The sequence below is a fragment of the Phocoena sinus genome, chromosome 5 (assembly GCF_008692025.1).
Source record: "Phocoena sinus isolate mPhoSin1 chromosome 5, mPhoSin1.pri, whole genome shotgun sequence".
In the NCBI taxonomy this organism is placed as follows: Eukaryota; Metazoa; Chordata; class Mammalia; order Artiodactyla; family Phocoenidae; genus Phocoena; species Phocoena sinus.
Window position 1 is genome coordinate 64018452 of NC_045767.1, and position 21172 is coordinate 64039623.

Below are 21172 nucleotides of genomic sequence, written 5' to 3' on the forward strand. Positions count from 1 at the left end.
TCTTAAACATGGGTTTGCAGACACTTATTTAATAAAAGAGTTTGGTCTTGTATCTCAAGTTCTTGCCTTAGAGCCTTGATGTTTGTTGTGGGGTTGCACCATCTGCCTTGCTTGATAAGGCATTTTGGAGGCCACTGGTTTAGGGAGCAGTGTTGTCAGGATACTGAAACGGCAGGCTGTTGCTTGGGCCAACAGCAAAATACATAGCTTAATAAGCCTTTTCAGCTGCATTTTCTGGCCAGATATTTCTGTTCTGTTGACTTCAGAGTAGGTTCCTCTTGTTGCTTTCTGGGCTCTTTAGTATCCGGACGTGCTCTCAGCAGAATTCACTGCCAGAGAAATGTACATTTGGCCCCAAGAGCCTTGTACTGCTTGCAGTCACTGTTTGGCAGGGCTGGCCCTGAACCTTATGTGCCACAAGGGTTAGCTCAGCTCTAATGGCATCTACTATGTGTAGATGAGAAGCTGAGAGAAATTGAGGGTTGACATTTTTTAAAAATTGGAACTCCACATACACGTAGGGAGTTATTTAGCAGGACCTTGAAAAATGTGTTCTTCAAAGTAAGAAGGAAAAGAATAAAGACAGAAGATGAAAAATCACAGAAGATGAGAAGGAGGCAGCAGTAGGCCTAGAGTCTCCTGGCCACCCACCAGCTAGTAAATCACCATGGGCAAGTCCCTTGCTCACTTTGAACTTCAGTTTCTGTGTCCATGAAGTGAGAGGCTGGACGAGGGATCTCTGCAGCCCTTTTCAGCGCCATCTTTTGATGCGTTTGTACTCTTAAAGGCGGTAACTGGGTCAGTTAAGTACAGAAAACATGCATAAGATGACTGAGATCTTACTGTCAGGTTAGCATTAGTCAGATTCTTTGAGTTATTATCATGTGCTCAATTTCTAATGGGGAAAAAGAAAATATTTCATGTTATCAGCACTTGGTTTGTAAAGCAACATTATTTCGATTTCTTTTGCTTTTATAATTTTGGTAGTTTGTGGAGCAGTTGCTAATTAGCAGACATCTTGTAGATGGTTAGTATATTTCATCTCACTTAAACCTCACAGGAGCAACTCAGTGAAATAGCTGTAATTCCTATTTAAAAAATAATCCAGGGTGCAAAAATCCTGCACCCAGCACATCCTGATTCTGCGGCCCTGGACAAAGTAATGAACCTGCTCAGCCTCGGTCTCCTCCAGAATAAAAGTTGGGGCGGGGGAGTGTGGATTTGTGGGATGCAGGGAGAGCAGATTGTGCGAGGTGTGCACTGACTTAGTGTCTCTGGGACTAAGAACTCTTCGCCAATAAACTTAACAGCTTAGATGAAATGGACAAACTTATTGGAAGGTGCAGTTTATCACAACTAAAATAAGAAGGAAAAGAAGTCTGAGTGGCCCTATATCTGTTAAAGAGATAAAATTTGCATTGAGACTCTTTCACACAAAGAAAAGTCTAGGTCCAGATAGCTCCACTGGATTCTAGCAAACATTTAAGGCCCCTCATTGATACCTGCCTAGTCTCAGAAAATGTGTATAATTAATCACAGCAAGTTCTGCAGTGTGGTGGAGAAAGGCAAGGGGCCCAGGCCCATTCCGCCTCCTGCTTGGGCCTTGGGGGAGGGGCTCAGTCTTCTCATCCAAAGATACCTGCCTCACAGTGTCCTGAAGATTAGAAAAATGCTGCAGATAAACCTATTTGCAGGGCAGGACTAGAGACGCAGACATAGAAAACAGATGCGTGGACACGGGGCGGGGGAACGTAGTTGGGACGAATTGGGAGATTAGGATTGACATATATACACTACCATGAGTAAAATAGCTAGTGGGAACCTGCTGTATAACACAGGGAGCTCAGCCTGGTGCTCTGTGATGACCTAGGTGGGCGGGATGGGGGGTGAGGTGGGAGGGAGGTCTAAGAGGGAGGGGATATGTGTATACATATTGCTGATTCACTTCGTTGTACGGCAGAAACTAACACAACGTTGTAAAGCAACTGTACCCCAATAAAAAAAAAAGAAAGAAAGGAAAAGAGAAAAAAAGATTAAATGTCACTAAATATAGAGTACTTAAGACATATAGTGTTTATTATTATCATAAAGAAGACAAGTTTACAGCTCTGCAGAAGCCTGTATGTTGGCTTATGCTGAGCTATGTATCCTACCTGCTTTCCCAATAAACTCAGTCTAGATCGGAGATAGGTTGTGGAGTGGATATGGGGGCTGACAACATTACCACCTTGTCTGAATAGGATTTAGTGGTTTTAGGTGGGAGTGAGGTTGTCAGCTTTAATCCTTCTTAGGTTCCCTGCCCCCGCCCCCCCCCAAGTTTGGTAATTTAGGTATAATTCTTAATGCAGCTGTAAGCTGAACAAGTTTGGTAGGAAATAATAGCTATCTTCATATATTTGAGGAGATGCCACATGAAAAGGGTAGATTTATTCTGTTCAGCCCCAGGCAGCAGAAATGTGACGAAGGGTAGAAGCTACTTAACGGAGGTTTGGCTCTAAATAAGAAGGAACTGTCCTCGGAGAGCCTGTCCTAGTTTAGATGAAGTTTTGTTGAGAGCTCGTCATGCCAGGCGCTGGGAATTCCAACACATAGTTCCTGCCCTTGAGATGTCTCTGGTTAATAGGGTAGCTGTGGAGATGGGTAGAATTGGATAGGTGTGGGGTGTATTTTAGCAGTAGAGCCAGCAGAATCCATTGGGGGTGAAGGACTGAGAGGAATCAAGGATGCCTCCTAGGTGTTTAGCTTCTTCCAAGGTAAGGAAGCTGTGGTGGGGCAGGAACCGTGTCTTTACCTTGGACCTGTTAAGCTGGCTTGTAGCCGCTTGACGTCTCAGCGGTGGTGATGAGCAGGCAGCTGTGCTGTGAAGTAGGAGACACGGAGCTGTAGCATTCACTAACGTGCTCTTAAATTGTCTGTTCTAGCCTCTGAGAATGATTTGCTGAACAAGCGCCTAAAGCTTGATTATGAAGAAATCACTCCTTGTCTTAAAGAAGTAACTACAGTGTGGGAAAAGATGCTTACCACTCCAGGAAGATCAAAAATTAAGTTTGACATGGAAAAAATGCACTCGGCTGTTGGGCAAGGTAAGCTTAACTGGGAATCAGTCCAGCCGGCCTCACCCCTCACTGATGACTGGGGAGAAGTATGGAATAAAAAATAATTTTTAAGTCCATTTTCGGTGGCCATCTCTCTCCTATTTATCATGTCTTTACCTAATCTGTTTCCAGATGTCTTAGTTAATTGATGTGAGTTTCATTACCTTTCATGATTCCTCTTAATTAAGTTAATTAAGGAAACAGGAAGAAGACAAAAGAATACCTAAGGGCTTAGTTGCCTACAAACTGGGTAATGATGTGATGATAAGCTGAGTGAAATAGTAAACTGACAGTGAACTGTGTGCCTTCTGTCTGGATGCTCTCAGGAGGTAACATAGTGTCCAGCCCGGACTTCAGGCAGGTAGGCTCGGGTTTGGATTCCAGCTCTCCAGTTACTTTGCAGCCCTTGAAATAAAAGACGCCGTGTGGCTAAGAAGGCCTCACCTCTTAATGAGACCCCTAAGTGACGGAAATAAAGAGATTTATAAACATCCCAAGTTAAAGTTCGATCAAGGTGGCAGGATTTTAGGGTGTCAACTTGGGAGAAGGAGGAGTAATTCTAGGGAATTTTAAATAATTCAAAGTTTACTTTGGTTTTAAAGGATTTCTCTAAAGGTATCAAGGTGTAGAACTTTATAATCTGGAGCGTACTTTTCTAGGAGTGGGATTGCAAAGAGGCTACCTGAGCAGTTGGCAATATGGGCCAGAAGCAAACTCTGCTCACCTTTGACCCAGCACTGCCACGTATAGAAACCCGTTCTAGAAATGAATCAGTCAAAAATGTACTGCAGTGGGAAGAGTGCAGATTGTGGCAGTGTTTAATGGCCAAAAAACAAAGCAGAACCCGAAAAACCCTAACTGCGTGACCACACGTATGTCATATTCCTTGAAAATAACACAGTAGATTTATATTGACGGCAGTAAAAGGTTTCTGAGGTCAGTCGTTAAATGAGAAAGGACAGCGTGGCCTCATGTACAGCTGTGTATCTCCATATGTGTATATGTAGAAAGACATCCTTGACGTGTTTGCAGATAACCTGAGTTGTAGACAGGATGGCCATCCATCTGGGTTACCCGGCATAGCCCTGCTTTACAACCTGTCCAGTAATTAATAGCCTTCCTCCCCTTTGCTTTCAAGAGCTTCCCGCTTTGGGTGGTGAATTATATGTTCCCTCTAGTTATGAATGGTTTTTCACTTTCTTCTTTATACCTCCTGTATTTTCAGAAGGTTTGTTTGTTTTTCTCACGTTTATAAATAGTGAGCATATATTACTTCTAAAGTGAGTAAAAATTAAAAAGTATTTACATCTGGGGGGAGGGTGGCTTCCTGCCTGCGCGCCCAGTCCCACTGCCAGGTTTCTTTCTGGGGTTAGGAGTGGAGGCAAAACCGAGCGTGCAGAAGGCTGTTCCAGGTCATTCTTAGCAAACACATTGGCACCGATTTGCATGACCCTTTGTTTTTAAATCGTAAAATCTAAGCTTTCTCTTAAACACCAGAATATGTGGTACTGTCCAGGGACGGCCAGTATTTTTTTCCTCCCCAAAATAAAGGTTTGATAAGATAATGGGAATGATTTAGTAATAAGGGGAAATTGTTCGTCTCATAACTTGGGAAATTTCCCAGTTTGACAAAAATATTTTGTGAAAAGCCCCACTATTAATCACGTAACATGCTGACTGTTTTTCAGCCCACATTTGTTGCTAATACAGTGTGAAGTATGAGGTGTGTATGTGTCTGTACATCTCCCTACCCCTCCAGATACATCTCTGAGCAGGAGAAAAGAAACAGAACAGTATAAAAAAGCAGATATCAGGGTGGATTAGTTTCCTGTTGCTGCCATAACAAATGATAACAAAATTGGTGGCTAAAACAACAGAAAGTTTTCTCTCTTAGTTCTGGAAGCCAGAAGTCTGAAGTCAGGGCGCGTGGACAGGGTCGCCCTCGGCCTCTCCCAGCTTCTGGTGGCTGTCGGCACTCCTTGACCGTGGCTGCGTCACTTCAGTCTCTGCCTCTGTGGGCATATCGCCTCCTCTTCTTGTCTTCTCCTCTGTGTGACTCTTTTCTAAAGACATTGTCATTCTGGGTTATGGCCTCATTTCGAGGTCTTTACCTAACTTAATTATCTCTGCAAAGACCGTTTTCCCAAATAAGGTAACATTCACAGCCTCAGGTGATCAGGACGTGGGCATACCTTTTTGGAGGCCACCACTCAGCCCACTACACAGGGTCATCCAGTTGGCTCCGAGTTAAACATTCAGAGAACGTGTAGGATGTGGTCACAGTTAAGTGTGTCCCTGTGTTTCTCCCATAGTGTAAAACCAAATTACTGACTAGACTGTAAGTATTTCCAAGAGATGGCTGAGTGATGCTTTCTAAACAGCTCCTGTGAATCTGTAGTAAATGAAATTGGCTTTCTGGTTCACATTCACAAATGATGATTTTATTATTAATTGCCAGGTAGGAACGTAAGATATTTTCCTCAGTACCCATCTGAGTAGCAGCTTGTGTGACAGTGAGAACTTTGAGAGAAAACGGCAGTCAGTTTCCCTGGGTTGCCAGCAACGAGCTGGGGCACCTCTTCTCAGCAAGGGGCCTCTGTTTCCCCATCTGCACCATGTGGAGCATCATCGTATTTCCCTCAGCGGGTTGTGGGGATGATGTAACGTGTTCAGGTTGGTGACGGCGCCTGGTCACCTCACAGGGAGTGTTAGCTGCTGCTCTTTCCCGGAGTAGGATCTGCCCTCAGAGACGGCTGGGGAAACTAGCAAATGACCTTCCTGGGTAGGCTCTCCGAGTGGCAGGGAGGGGTACAAAGTGCTCACAGTTTTTTTCTGGATGGAAAGGGAGATTAATCCCTGATTACGAGGCTCCTTTTCTCTGAAGAGCACTCCTCAGAGATGAGGAGGGTTTGGTGTCTTATCCTGCCGTTTTCTTTGTCTCCCCATTTCCACGTTTGGGCCTTGAAACAGCGGAATCACGAACCCAAGAATTTTGATCCAAAACAGTCACTTTTTCTAATGAGGTTTGACCTGAGTAACATCATTGACTTTAAGAGGACGTTTCTTAGTTTTAGACAACATTTTAAAATTACTTTGAGTATTTAAGTTAATCACGTCTAAAACATTAGGTAGAGGCTCTTAGATCATTTTTCTTGTTTGTAGGTCCATGTTGAATGCCCACCAGGGCATGTTCATGCAGACTGTCCCCTGTGCAGCCACTGGCCCCTTCCTCCAGCCCACGCTTGCAGAAAGACGTCCAATCAGTATTCCAGGATCTCAGCTTTGATTCGGCTCCTCCTTCCCCAACTCAAAAACATTCAGTGGCTCCCTTCGGCTACCAAATAAAGTGCAGGTTTCTTGCCCTCGGTTTTGCCTCTAACAAAGCCCTTCCAGCCTGACTGCCACCTGCTCCCTCCTGCATGTGCCGTGTGCCCAGGGAGGCCTGTGGAAACGCTCTTGGTTCCCTTCCTCTGAATTGGCTTCTCTCTTCTTCCTGCCACTCTTGAGTCTTGGCACAAGTGAAGGAGTCCAGGAAACCTAGATCTCCTTCGTCCACACTCACCTCTTTGGATCTATCCCTTCTCTGAGTTCACTTTTGTTTTTTTAAACTTTAAAAAAAATTTTTTTACTTATTTATTTTTTATTTTGGGCTTAGTTGTGGCACGCGGGATCTTCGTTGCGGCATGTGGGATCTTCCGCTGCAGCGTACAGGCTCTGTAGTTGCGGCACGTGGGCCTAGTTGCCCCGCGGCATGTGGGATCTTAGTTCCCCGACCAGGAATCGAACCCACGTCCCCTGCATTGGAAGGTGGATTCTTAACCACTGGGCCACCAGGGAAGTCCCTGAGATCCCATTTTGCAGTGTCGTTTTACATGCCTGCAGTTATTTCCCAAGGACGTTAGTAATTGGTGCCAGTTATAGGGGTTCATGTCACTCATCAGGTTATCGCAGAGTCTAGCACAGTCTGCACATAGTACCTAGATATGTACTGCGAAAGGTGGGAGGGGGTCAGGGAGGTGAGGGAAGAATGGCGGGGAGTGTGGAGGAAGGAAGGAAGGGAGCAAATATGACAGAATTCTGGTTGCTTTATTTCCATTCCTAAGCAGTTAATTCACAGTGGAACTAGAAGTTGGATCAGTGGACTGAAGCACAACTTGTTTTTATTGTTAAGTTGAATTCTGTACATGAAGCCCCTCTCTCTCTTTTCCACCCCCGCTTTTGAAGGTGTGCCGCGACATCACCGGGGCGAAATCTGGAAATTCCTAGCAGAGCAATACCACCTAAAACACCCGTTTCCCAGTAAACAGCAGCCAAAGGACACGCCATACAAAGAGCTCTTAAAGCAGCTCACCTCCCACCAGCACGCCATTCTCATCGACCTCGGTAAGCCTGCAGTCGATTTGACATGAAAATGGAAGTTTCACTCACTTGAAAAGTCTGAAGACACTGTCCGAGTTATTTAGTGTTCGGCCTTCAGGTTCAGCAACCAGAATTTGCTGCTGAGATTTTCGATTAACAAAGCCCTGGAGTCATCGCAAATGTCTTCTCAGGTCTATAAAGAAACCTCTGTCTGCGCCGGGTGGCTTGTTACCTCTGCTCAGCATGGAGGGTGGCTGGCGTGGAGGCGCCAGTTCTGACCACGGTTCAGTTCAGTGACTCAGATATTGATAGGAGGTTTTGCAGTCAACCCAAGGAACATCCTGGAAACACAAGTGTCAGAGCTGAGGCTGCATTTAATTACAGGAGCCACTCCCTAGTCTTTACGGTTTACAAACAGGATTTATTAGAAAAATTGGAGAAAGGAGTTTGTGAGTGCATCCTGGGTGATTTTATTCTGGGAACGGGGAGGCGCCTCGTCTCTCTAGCAGTTTTAAAAACGCTAAGGTGGAAACGGTGTCTTGGCTACCTTTGCAGTTGCCACAGTGGAGAACTTGTGGAGGCAGGCTGTAGCCATGGTGACAGAAGGCCTTCTGTCTTGTCAGCAGCCCCAGGTGGGGACATCCTTTCCTGCCTGCTCCGCCCCCAGCGGCCTCCGTCTCTGGCTCTGCTGGCAGCAGGGCTCCTGGGCAACCCCGTGGGCTCCCGGCCCTGCCGCTTCTAGGGCACATGGTCCTGCTTCCAGAACATCCACCCTGGCTGCCGCCACCCCGGGGCTCCCCAGTCCGTGTTCTGGGCCCACCGGGTTCCTGCACCCGGGAGGGGGCAGCACAGTTCCCAGCCGTGTGAGGTGCGAGCCGGATCAGGCAGTACCGAGGCTTTTCTGTCCAGCCACACGGCACGTCGTCAGGGTAGATTTCGTAAATGTCCCTCTTCAGGTCTAAGTTGAAATGTCATCTCTGAGAAGTTGTCCCTGATATAGCCTCTTCTCCCACCTTCAGGTTGGGTTAGGTGCCTCTGCTAAGCCTTGTCCCACCCTCTACACTCCCCTCAGCGTACTTATCACATTTATCATTATGACAATTATCATTAGTGTTTAAAGCTAGTACTTAACTTTACCTTGGACCAAATGTTGGGTGAAGTTACGTAAAATCTTTTCTTTAATCCTCACAGCACAATCAGGGAGGTGTTGCTCTATCCTTGTTTGGAGCTGAGAATATTGAAATGCAGAGAGGTTAAGTCACTTGTCCAAAGTGACACGGCTGGTGTGCCACTGAACTGTGTGACTCTAGGCCTGTGCTTGTAACCTCCCCCCTCCACTGTCCCTTAGTTATGTGGCAGTGCCTTTTTATTGCCTTTCTCCCCAGTAGGATGCAGCCCTCCCTCTGTGGGCTGGACTGGGGCCATTTGCCATTGTACCCTAGCTCCTAGGACAGAACCTGTCACATAGTAGATGCTTACTAAATCTCTTGATGTTGACTGTGAGGCCCTGCACTGGCATCCCAGTCTCACGTGACCCTCACAGCAGCCTTGGAAAACTGGCCCTGTATCCTCTTTAAGAAATGAGAAAAGTCTCTGAAGCGCAGTGAGGTCAAGTGTTGACTGTGGTCACACAGCTGAGTGCCAGGACCTAAAACCCCTCCGGCTCTGTGCTGCAGTAGGCCCCTCCATCCCTGGGGCCCTCTGCCCAGGAGCCCCACGCGTTCCTAGGAGATGGCTGGCTGGGTGCAGGGTGATGCTGACAGGCCGTGATTGCGCCTTGGGGACAGTGAAAATGTGAGGCCTGGGGCTGGAGCCCATTTGGCCCGCTGACCCTAAGGAAGCAGTTTTGTGAGTTGGCAGTAGCAGTGTTTGCTCATGTGGTGAGTAACAGAAAAAGTGACATGTTCCTATCATGTGAAATGAAAAAAGAAATAAATTTCGGGTAGGAGGTTGAAATGGAGGAAGGAGCACACGTGGTCTCTGCCCCCACCCGGGATGGGAGGAGGAGGTGGGGACGATGTTTCCTCCTAACTCCTCTCTTCTCTCAGTTTTCTTTCAGTAAATATACCTCATTGTTCCACGCGCAGGACTGGGCCTCTGCCTCCCGTAGCTCAGATGCAGTTACTCTTCTGCAGAGGGAGGAAAAGGCCACGTCAGCAGCACGATGGGCTTGGGCGGGCGGGGCTGTCCCCCCGGGGACCTGTGTTTGCGCAGCCACCTTCAGGCACTGCCCTGCCCAGGGGCCAGCGGCTGCCACTCCTCTAGTTGGCCCGGAGTCTGCAAGAGCCGAGATTCGGCCTTTCCTCCTTCCCAGGCAGGGCCAGGCTGCACTCACGTCCTCTCCGTCCCTGCCCGTCTCCCACCCTCACCCTCTGCAACCCCGAAGGCCAGCTGCAGCCCCACGCCACACCCCGACTGCGCCAGCCTTGTCTCTCCACCTCACTTCTTTCCCAGTCACGGCCCCCAGTTCGGATGCCTTCTCAGTGCCCTCCCAAGGTCCCAAAGAAGCTCTGTTTCCAACAGTGCGTTTCCCAGGTGACATCTGTGCGTCTCTCCAGGCTTCCTCCAGGGCCAGCCTTCCCTCCTCCCTTGAACTGGGAGAGCCGAATATTGGCCCAGGTCCAGCGGTGGACCAGGTGCCCTGCCTGCCAGGCTCTGGCTCTGCTGGGTTCACGGAGGCCTCGCCTAGAAGTTCCTCCAAACTTTGCCCATTGCTTCCCCCTCACCTCTCACCAAGGTGGTATTTGCCAAGTCAGTTGTTTTGTCTGCACTTTTTAATTTAGTCTACAGTGTGACTCACTCAAGGCCCAGCAGAGGTGTGTAGGGCAGAGCAAAAACAAATCATGTTTCAGTTTTTCTTAAAAAAGTGACATCCGTATCCTGGCCAGAAGAGCAGAGTGCTTATTGATTGGAGGTATTTGGGGTTTGCAAGGATTTTTTTGTTTTCCTGGCTTTTCCTTTCCTTTTCTGAAATTAGCTGTTAATCTAATCAGGTTTGCAATATGTTTTCCTCCAAGGAGTGAGAATAATAGACTTTGTAGTTGGGCAGTGTTTTACAGTTTGTGAACCATATTCTCTAGCTTTGCTGGATTTCAGCTTTACACGCTCCTGTATGAACTTGGACACATTATTTCCACTTCGGAGGTGATGTGGTTTGCCCAAGTTACAGGCCACTACTCAGTGGCAGAAAGTTCTAGAACCTTGCTCTTCTTAGTCTCTGAATATCGTGTTCCCTCTAGGACACACTGTATGGCTTTTCTCTGTCTTGGCTTTGTCCACTGCAGACCAACACAGCCTTCCCCTCTGGTTAGGTGGAGAAACGCTGTCAGAGCTGGCCCCATTGAGCCAGGAGGAGACAGTGTACCCGATGACACTTAGCAAGTCATGCTGGGGCCTTAGTTCCGGAACCTGCCCCACCCTCTAGGCGTGGTTCCAGCACATCCATTTGTGCTGCCCTCAGGTAATTGTAACTTTTCTCTTCTCCGGCTCTCCATCCTGGGTGGACAATCTGTATTGCCCAGTATCCTGCCTTCTGGCTGTGCCTCCCATCTGGTCGTGGCCACACGAAAGGCCATGGGGGAGGGGACACTGAGCAGCGAGCTAGAGACCCCCTTCGGGCTCCAGGTCACCCTCCACCCTGTCAGCTGCTGCTCTCCTGGGTATCCCGTTGTCAGTGCCTCCCCTGGGACGCTGTCCGGCCTCTCCCACGATAGGCAGGTTGGCCGGGACACTGGAACAGGTCCAGAAATGGAGGGACACCATCGAATCAGAGAGCAGACTTAGAAACTGCTCCCTATGGCTTTCCAGCAGTGGGGTGACTTGTGCAGGGTGCGTATAGGAAGGTTTGTTGCGGGGAGAGGTAGAGTAGCGAGAGAGAAATGAACACAGGACAAGAAATCAGGCAAAGACTATTGCTGCCCTCCTAAGTCAAGTTCAGGTAAACTGATCTGGATTGATTCAGTGCTTTCTCACGGGGCTGAGGAAGAACACACGAATGTATCCTCCTCCCTTTGCTGAGACCACATAATTAAGGTGAATGTTCCCCTCGTGGCCTCCATGCACTTCTGCCTTTGCTGATCCAGACAAGGCCGTAATTCTCACCTGGGTCCAGGTGTGGCCCCGGCTGAGCACCTCTTTAATCAGGCATTTTTCTCCTCCCTAGAAACACACTTCCCCATCAGTCACATTCCAAAAGGAGAGGGGGAGGTGGGATTTGACAGGTATCAACCACACAAGCCTCCTGGACAGAAGAAGTCTTTTTAAACTTTGTCCGAGTACCAGCTTTTTGTGAAAATCGGGATGTCGAGAGCGTTTTATTTTAACCTCTTGCTGAGAGGTAATTGTTTTGTATAAAAGGAAACACCTACTGCTCCCCACTGTGTTTCAAAGCACTGCCTATGGTTTAAAAGAAGAGAAATGTGCGTGTGGTGTGAAGCACTTGCAGGGAAACGAGCAGTCTGGGCAGAGCTGATCGGGGCGTGTGCTGGAGTGGGGTTGGGTAGAGAACCACAGCTGACCGCTCCTCTGGACACTAGACTCCTGTTTAGAGGATAGACACTCTTCTTCCTGTTTTAGATGGAAGTCCAGGTATCTGCAGGCCCGAAGGCGGTTCTCATTTCTTTCACCTGAAAGCATGATTAATTGCTGATTTTTTTTTTAAAGTGTTTTCAGCCATTCTCTAATGTGGTTTAATTAATTAATTAATTTATTTTTGCTGTGTTGGGTCTTCGTTTCTGTGCGAGGGCTTTCTCCAGCTGTGGCAAGCGGGGGCCACTCTTCATCGCAGTGCGCGGGCCTCTCACTATCCTGGCCTCTCTTGTTGCGGAGCACAGGCTCCAGACGCGCAGGCTCAGTAGTTGTGGCTCACGGGCCTAGCTGCTCCACGGCATGTGGGATCCTCCCAGACCAGGGCTTGAACCCGTGTCCCCTGCATTAGCAGGCAGATTCTCAACCACTGCGCCACCAGGGAAGCCCTAATTGCTGATTTTTTAATTGCAAGCATTATTCCAAGAACAACCAGCTGACCTTGTTTATAGAGCTGATTGATGACGTGATCCCACTTGGAAAGATCTGTCGCTTTAACCTAAAGCACATCAGATTTCTGGTTCGGTAGGCTTTCTGTTTTTCAATATGCAACAAATGTGTTTTGTCTTCACAGGGCGAACCTTTCCAACACATCCATACTTCTCTGCTCAGCTAGGAGCGGGGCAGCTGTCACTTTACAACATTTTGAAGGCCTACTCGCTTCTAGACCAGGAAGTAGGCTATTGCCAAGGTCTCAGCTTTGTAGCAGGCATTCTGCTGCTTCATATGGGCGAAGAAGAGGCATTCAACATGCTCAAGTTTCTGATGTTTGACATGGGTCTGCGGAAACAGTATCGGCCAGACATGATTATTTTACAGGTAGAGAGCGTTCCTTAAGTCTTTGATAAAGATGAACTCTAAAATGTTTATGATCCCTTTCCAGGTATATCTAAGGAACTGTCCCACCATCAGTTAACACTGTAACATCTGTCACTGCTGAGAACTTACTCTGTGCTAGGCCTTACACCAAATGTTGCATGTGCACTTACCTCCTCAAACTTCAGGAAGACGTTGTTGATCAGCTCAATTTAGAGATGGGAAAGCTAAGGCTCAGAGAGGTTATGTAATTTGAGCAGGTCACACAGCTAGCAGGTGGCAGAGCTGGGATTTAAACGTAGGCCTGTCTGACTCTGGAGCGCCCTCCCTTTTACCCTTTGTCAAACCACCTTCAGGTGGTCTGATTCCTACCTCCCAGTGTATTTGCTCCTTCCTCTGTCGGGGATACCATCCCTACCCCTCAACCCCTGCCATCCCATGTCCAGCTCAGATATCACCTGTTCACGCAGGTGCCGTGTCCCCCCCTCTTCCACCCACCCTAGCTCGCTGTGTCACGTGATCCTGTCTCATTCCTTTTGCGTAACACACTTACTGCCTGAAATTATCTTGTTTCCTTATTTATTTACTTGTTTATTTTCTGGCTCTCCTTAGCGTATATCATGAGAGGGCAGGGGTCTTACCTGTCTTGGGGCTGAGTCCCTAGTTCCTAGGCTAGTGCCTGGGATGAAGTGGGTACCTCGTCCGTATTTGTTGAATGAATGAGTGACAGGTGGCAGGTCATGTCAGAAGAAAACCCCATACAACAGTGTGTTCCATTGCTGCTACCACCGCCTTTCAGAGGTGGGGAGAACTCTGGATCCTGCTTTGAGGACATTCCTAAATGTTGGAATATGTGTTTTACGTGTTTGTTTACCAGCAAGATACTCTGATTTCAGAGCCTTAGAAAGTGTACATTAGAGCCAAGGACTCTTCCAGAGCATTGAACAACATGGCTAGAAATCCTTTCACCTCCACCTGTGTGTGTGGACCGCGTGAACATGAATCCCATAGAAGGAAGCCATCCCGTTCACTAGGAGATTTGGGCCTACATAACACTTGCCACACATGCTATCAGGTTCTTCCTACATAACCCCGTTAGCGTATTTAATGTAGGTGCGCCTGCCATCGAAGAGAGTGGAATTTTTCAGATTTGTATAGTATAGTATACAACAGTATATACTGATATAGTATTACACAAGTCGTGTGTAGTATAGTATACACATGGCTGTGTTTGGGCTGGTGGCCTAGAGATTAGATTTCTTTTTGATACAAAAGAGCCACAGCTGGTACGTGAGAGAACTATGCTGTCTGGCCTCCTGGAAGTAGCTTTTCCCGTTGTGGGCAGTACATATCCGGCTGTAGCGCCGTCTCCAGGTCACTGTTCCTCTGGGGTCGGGCCAGGGACTGCTCAGTCGGGGCTGGCTCTAGGCCAGCTGTGAGCCCCGGGACCCTCATGGGCTTCCTGCCAGGGCCGCATCACTCTGAGGGAGCCCCCTGAGCTCACGTCCAGCCCAGTTGGAAAAGGTTTCTCCATTTCGAGATAAACACTTGTCAGCTTATTTTAACTTTCCTGTGTTGTAAACCTGAAGAAGTCACACTTGTCCTGCCTCTTGAGTGGTTTGGGGGGCGTTCAGCGGGAACTTAGGGAACAGATACAGTAGCATCCTTCTGCAGAATCTGTGCTCTCACTTCGCTGTTGGCGAGAGGCTGCCTTTTTACTTCAGATTCCCCTGGCTTTGGGTTTTGCTAAGAATGTGCGTTTACGAAATGTTGCCTCAGGATAGATGCGTAGCTTCTCCCAGCCAAGGAGCGTGAGGGAACAGTGAGAAGAAAGACCGTGGCCGGAGGAGCCCCGCCGTGAGCGCCCCGGGCCCAGCCCAGCCCCTGCCTGGCCACAGCAGCCCCAGCGAGCACTCGCTGGATGACGGAGGGCGAGAGCAGGGGGGTCTCAGGAGCCACGAAGAGAGTTCCTGAGTGGAACTTCCACCTCCGAGTGGGGTGGATGCTGATCTCCCACGGTGACCCTGTGTGTGTGTCCCTGCAGATCCAGATGTACCAGCTCTCGAGGCTGCTCCACGACTACCACCGAGACCTGTACAACCACCTGGAGGAGCACGAGATCGGCCCCAGCCTCTACGCCGCGCCCTGGTTCCTCACAGTGTTTGCCTCGCAGTTCCCCCTGGGGTTCGTAGCCAGAGTCTTCGGTGAGTGTGTGTGAGTCTGTTCGCCAGGACCCGCGTCCTCGAGTTAGAGGGGAACCGTGTGTCGTCGCTCCGTGGTGGTTCTTCTCATTTTTATACCTGGGTCTTCTACAGGAAACAGGGTGGTATTTGTCATTCTCAGTTCAGTGAGGATCAGGCTTCGGGAGTTTCAGGACCTGCTTAACTTCTGATGATCAGGGCCTCGCCTCCATGCCTTCTTGTGGGCTTAGATCCGATTCTTGCTTGCTGCAGGCTGGGCCGAGGAGCCTGGCGCGGGGCCCAGAGATGTTTCCCCCGAGCCGTCTTCCTCGACCTCTGTGGCCCGGGCCTTGCTCGCTGAGCTCCCTAAGACTTCTCCCTCGGGAGTCCTGGGCCACTGCTCTTTCTAGGTCTCGCCTGCATCTTCTTCTCTCGCTCCGCTTCCCCTACCCGTGGCTCTTCGCTTCCTCTGCCGGTGTGCTCTCGAAGGCACCTCTGTGTCGCCGACCCACGGTCCGTCCTCACGCGCCCCCCGCGTCATCTTCCCACGGCTGTGCCCCCGTAACTGAGGGTGGGTCACATTTCAAACCATCTCCCGTTTACTTGATTTACTTTTCGAGAATATTGTCTCTGTCAGAGTTTTAAATGAATGTTCACGTGCAAAGTCTCAAAACTGCCTTGTCAATTAGACTTCAATTTAAAAAACTAAAAATTAAAAAAGTGTAAAAGGCTGCCTTGACCTGGCAGGGATAGGAGCCGAGTGACATGCTGTGAGCAGTCAGCTCTTGTACAGCGTGCTTCCCCTGCTTCGGGACGAAGTAATAATTCTGACAATTCAGGTTCTTTTTATCTTTTTACTGTGGAGGAAGAGGTTATTAAAAAATTGATTGTCATCACATACCAAGTGGTTTTAAAGTACCATTTATGTTGAGTCACTTGATAGCTTAAAAACCTGTATTCTTACACTTTTTTAGATTCATTTTTAGAATTAGAGACCATCTTAAAGGGATTGTTCACAAAAGAGAGAGTCACTTTAGGCAGACCACTTGTATATCTAGATTCTAGAAATCCTAAAATCTGCTTTTTTTAAAAAAAATAAATTTATTTATTCTAGGCTGCATTGGGTCTTTGCTGCTGTGCGCGGGCTTTCTCTAGTTGTGGTGAGCGGGGGTTACTCTTTGTTGTGGTGCGCGGGCTTCTCACTACGGTGGCTTCTCTTGTTGTGGAGCACAGGCTCTAGGCGCGTGGGCTTCAGTAGTTGTGGCACGCGGGCTCTAGAGCGCAGGCTCAGCAGTTGTAGCGCACGGGCTTAGGTGCTCTGTGGCATGTGGGATCTTCCCGGACCAGGGCCCGAACCCATGTCCCCTGCAGCAGCAGGTGGATTCTCAACCACTGCGCCACCTAGGAAGCCCACCTAAAATTTGCTTTTTAAGTGGGCAGTGAGTCATCTTCTCCCCTCCTCTTCCCCCCACACCAAGGTACTAGATTTTTATTATCATTTACTTCTGTCCACAAGAACTTTTAAGGAATTTACCATTTGGCTTTACTAGGAGAATCTAGGTTCTTAAAATATTCACTACTCTCCCCATTTTTGCATAGCTACCTCCCCAAATTGATTTTTTTTTTTTTTTTTGCGATACGCGGGCCTCTCACTGTTGTGGCCTCTCCCGTTGCGGAGCACAGGCTTCAGGCGCGCAGACTCAGCGGCCATGGCTTATGGGCCCAGCCGCTCCACGGCGTGTGGGATCTTCCCGGACCGGGTCACGATCCCGCATCCCCTGCATCGGCAGGTGGACTCTCAACCACTGCGCCACCAAGGGAAGCCCCCCAAATTGATTTTTATTTTCCGTCCCTAAAAAAAAAAAAAAGCACTGAAAATAATTGATACTAAACACCCTTTCCCTGGTTAAACAAATCATTAGTGAGATTTCATGAAGGTTTTATACCATAGTTTTTTTTAAAAAGTCCTCAAAATTACCTGCTTAGTTTACCAAAAAAGAGTCACAGAAACTGCAAGATGTTTAGCTTGTAGGCTTCAGTCTTTCTTGCCAAACATTTCTGTGTTTCTTACTTTTCTTACTCTGGAAATGAAAAGAAAATCATTAGTCTACTTCACTTTTTCTCCTGATTCTTTACTGTGTTTTTTTCAAAAGGATAATGGAGAGCAGTGAAGATTGAAAGGGGGAGGAGGGAGTGTTATTGGGTGGTTTGAAAACAGTTCAAGCATTGAATTACACTGTTTGCGAAGAAAACTCTACAGAGGGGGCTGAGCAGGAAGGGCCGAAGGGTCAGCGCCGAGTGTCACTGCCCTGGCCGCAGGCACGGAAGCTGCTGCTGCCCAGAGTTCTGGGCTCTAGGGCCGTAAAGCTCTGGGGGAAGAGCTCTTTCCTCACTGCAGAAGTGGGTAAGAGGCATTAACAGCAATCAGACAGACAAAATCTGCTTTGGAAATGACAGCGCTTGTGTTGCTCATCCTCATGATGGATCCTCATCCATCCTTCAGCTCATCCTCAAGCTGAAGCCAGTGAAAGCAGGGTCTTCTTCTCGATATTATGTAGTCAGAGGTGGGTCTTGGAGTTTCTTGTACATTATGCATAACGATGCCAGTCTCTGTGAGTCCTGGAGCCCACAGACCCCCGCTGCACTGAGTGGGTTTGTGTCTAGCTGGCTAAGGGCTCAGGGCTCCTGAGATTATAGGCAGGAAGTGGGGACTCAAGACAGCACTGTGTTGTGAGGTCATTCCATCTATCAGTAGTTAAAAGTGAACCATTTTATTGGTAAGGTCCATAGAAAAGATAGGTTTTTTTAAAAACCATTTCTGTATTTAGCATCGGTGACTTAGCTCCGCATTGGTGGGTAGCTTCGTTTTAAATCCCAAAGCCTGCCATTCATACATATACTGTAGGCTTTTTTGGCCTGGGGTCCATTTCATTATAGGCCCTTAGGCCTGGATCAAACCTAAAAACAGATGGACTTTTGTTAACTATTCACTATTTTATATGTAAGTAACGCAGTCAGCATAGCTCATATATAGATTAATAGCTTACCTCGAACTAAGTATACGCTACTTGGAGGGACAGCTGCCAGTGATGCCCATGCCTCGACCTTTACATGGTAATTAACCACCCTCTTCTGGATGTCAGGTGTCACATAATGTAAAATCGCCGCCTCCTGTATTTTTCCGGTCTGGGTGTAGAGGGGTCCTGGGAGAGATGCTTGTTCTGTTCACCTCCTGATGTCTGCCTTTGGGGGAAGAAAGTCTGAAAAATAGGACCTGCCTTGCTCCTGCTGGAGGTGGTGGCTGTGCTGTTATTAGGCTCCTGACGTTTTCTATAGGATGTGCTGCCAAGTAGATGAGAGAGGAGGTGGAATCTAAAGATCAGGGTTTGGCCAAACACAGAAGCCACCTGTAATGCAGGGAGGGGTTCCGAGAGGCTTCAGGACTAAACTAGCCTGGGGAAACAAGACTGTTTGGGTGGCCAGGGAAAAGGGCTCTTCCCGGTAACGCGATACAGCGGTAATGAAGTGAGTCTTTGCCCAGTCTGCCCTGTCATCTTACCGCAAGGCTGTCAGCATCCTTCATCTCTCTCCTGCCTGTTCCTGGTGAAATGTGGGGATATCACAGCTGGAGGACCGCAGCCTCCCAGAGAAAGTTCAGGAGAGGGCTGGCCTGCGACAGAGACAAATGTAGCTGGAAAAGGGATGTAGGATAAGTTCACCTCCTGGCCGTGTGCTTTGCCTTGGTCATTTCCCCCCCATAGGAAAATGGGGCACTTCTAATGTCGTGGGGAGTTTCAGGTAGAGTTCCCATACATGTCACCATGATAGCAGGGTTGCCGAAGTGTCTTCAAAGCAAAGTAGTTATTTGTGGCGTTCTCAGCAAACAATTTGCAAAGTGGTGGAGTCAGCTGAATTTAAGGTTCCCTCTACTGCCTGCCTGATGAACCCCTTTGCCTGTTTCTAGGTGGGCTTAAAAAAGGAGAGAAGGAAAGTCGGCCACAGCGTTGTGAGCTGGGCTCCTGCCGCGCTGCTGAAAGACTTAGCAGCTCACTTCCTTGTGCAGTGATTTTCAAATGAGGGAAATCAACTCACTTTTCCAAGGAGACTATTGTTTAAAAAAATCTTTTTAAATTCTAGTATGTAAATGTATAGGGATTGGGAAATGGGCAAAAATGACAGTAATTGGGTTGGGGCAGTGGGTTTATAGGTAACCTTTTTCTTTACTATTATTTAAAAATTACTTAATTTTTAAAACTTGCAGAGGGAGAAAAAGGTGTACTAATTGTCTCTGAGGGATACAGATGCTGCCCCTAAGTGTAGTCAGATAAATGTAGGAGCCCCTTCTTCTCAGCAAAGCTTTGAGGGGTCCTTCCTTCAATCCTTCAGACACATTCCTCAATCATGTCCCGAAAGGCAGTCCTTATTTGAAGCCTCCTTAGTCTAACAGAAGCTTCTGGGGCTGAGCTCTCCCAGCCTCACTCGTGCAGACCACTGGCCGGCTTGTCGTCCGAAGGATGGGCACCTGGGGCGGGCCTCCAGGAGTGCTGGTGAGTCAGGCATCTTGCCACTGGCAGCATGCACAGGGGCGTCTGCTGCTGGGAATCAGCATGGTCTTGTCAGTGGCTCTTAAAAGGTGGCTTTTCTCCATCTAAAGTTAACTAGCCCTTCCTTGCAAGGCTCAGACCCATAACCGGGGTCTCACTGGCATCATCTCCCAACCAAAGAATACGCTGACCTACTCAGGAACGAGGAAGAGAAGGCCTTCTGTGCCCCTGGTGTGTGCTTGCTGGTAAAGGTGGAATGGCCTGGCCCCATGACCAGGGCTCCTGCCTCACCTACTCTTGCGGGCTCCTGCACACACTGTGTGCTTTCACACCTCTGCATTTCCACCTTCTTTTTTCTTCTGCGCAGAGTATTACTCCCTGACTTCTTGACTGGGGAGTTTCTGTTGGTTCTTTAAGGCTGGGTTCGGCAGCCACCTTTCCTTGGGGCATTTTCTTCCCTTTTGTATTCTGTTTTGTTTTGGTTTTAAGATAACCAAAAAAGAGTTAAAGAAAAAAACCACCTCTCCAGATTTCCCTTTGTTTTCTTCCTACAGTTTGGAAAAGTTCAGAATCACAGGAAGCACTCTACGAGTCAGTAGATTTGTTATAAAAACCAAGATCCTAAAGGAAGAAAACTTGGAAGACCGTTGTTAATCTTAAGACTGCTGATGTGGATTGTGTATTTGATTGTGCTCATAAAAGTTCCCCAGTTGTTATTTATTTTAGCTGGCTTAGATGTGGGACTATATCTAAATTTAAGGTACTTGCCCCAGAGACGGAAGATTCTGAGCTATATAGCACGTCATTGGTCTGGTAGTGCAGTCCACTCCCCAGGATCCCTGCAAAGAATGCCTTGACATTGATTCTGATAGATGCCATCAGTTTTTATTCAGCTATAAATGTTCATATATTGAAAGGAAGTCTTACTGTCTAAACCAAAGAAACTTCAAATTTACTTTGTTTTTGGAAATGTCATTTCTGTTTAAAAATATGTCTTAGTTATAGCGCAATCTTATTTTATTTAAAAAAAAATTTTTTTTTTGCCTGCGTTGGGTCTTCATTGCTGCGCAAAGGCTTTTCTCTAGTTGCGGAGAGTGGGGGCTACTCTTCGTTGCGGTGCGCGGGCTTCTCACTGCGGTGCCTTCTCTTGTTGCGGAGCACGGGCTCTAGGCGTGCGGGCTTCAGTAGTTGTGGCTCGTGGGCTCTAGAGCGCAGGCTCAGTAGCTGTGGCGCACGGGCTTAGTTGCTCTGTGGCATGTGGGATCTTCCCGGACCAGGGCTCGAGCCCGTGTCGCCTGCACTGGCAGGCGGATTCTTAACCACTGCGCCACCAGGGAAGCCCCTGTAGCGCAATGTTTGATCTTTATGTTTTCTGTAGTGGTGAATTGCATGGGTAGACTGCATATTTTTTAAATCAGACATTTCACAGGACTATTCTTCCATAGCACTGCGTCGATACATGTACTCCTCCCCCTAAGAAGTTCAGATTTCAAAGAAGTGATCTGTTCTCCAGTTTATCTTACCAGCCCCTACAGCCAGACTTGAGGAGGCAGCATCTGTCCTTTTCAGTTGCGTGGAGCTGCCCTGAACCAGG

General features: G+C 48.0%; 1 protein-coding gene across 14 annotated transcripts in view; it reads left to right on the forward strand.

Annotated features, from left to right (window-relative positions):
- The window catches only part of TBC1D1 (TBC1 domain family member 1), a 363204-nt gene that overhangs the window by 192990 nt on the left and 149042 nt on the right, over positions 1-21172 (forward strand). For all 14 annotated transcript variants that reach the window (XR_004349956.1, XR_004349957.1, XM_032632302.1 and 11 more), the window contains 4 exons: positions 2922-3083; positions 7320-7478; positions 12613-12857; positions 14899-15058. Coding sequence is in view for 12 of the 14 variants with exons in the window: in XM_032632302.1 (XP_032488193.1) it covers positions 2922-3083; positions 7320-7478; positions 12613-12857; positions 14899-15058 (726 nt within the window). In the remaining 2 variants the exon portion in view is untranslated. The remainder of the gene's footprint in view (positions 1-2921; positions 3084-7319; positions 7479-12612; positions 12858-14898; positions 15059-21172) is intronic.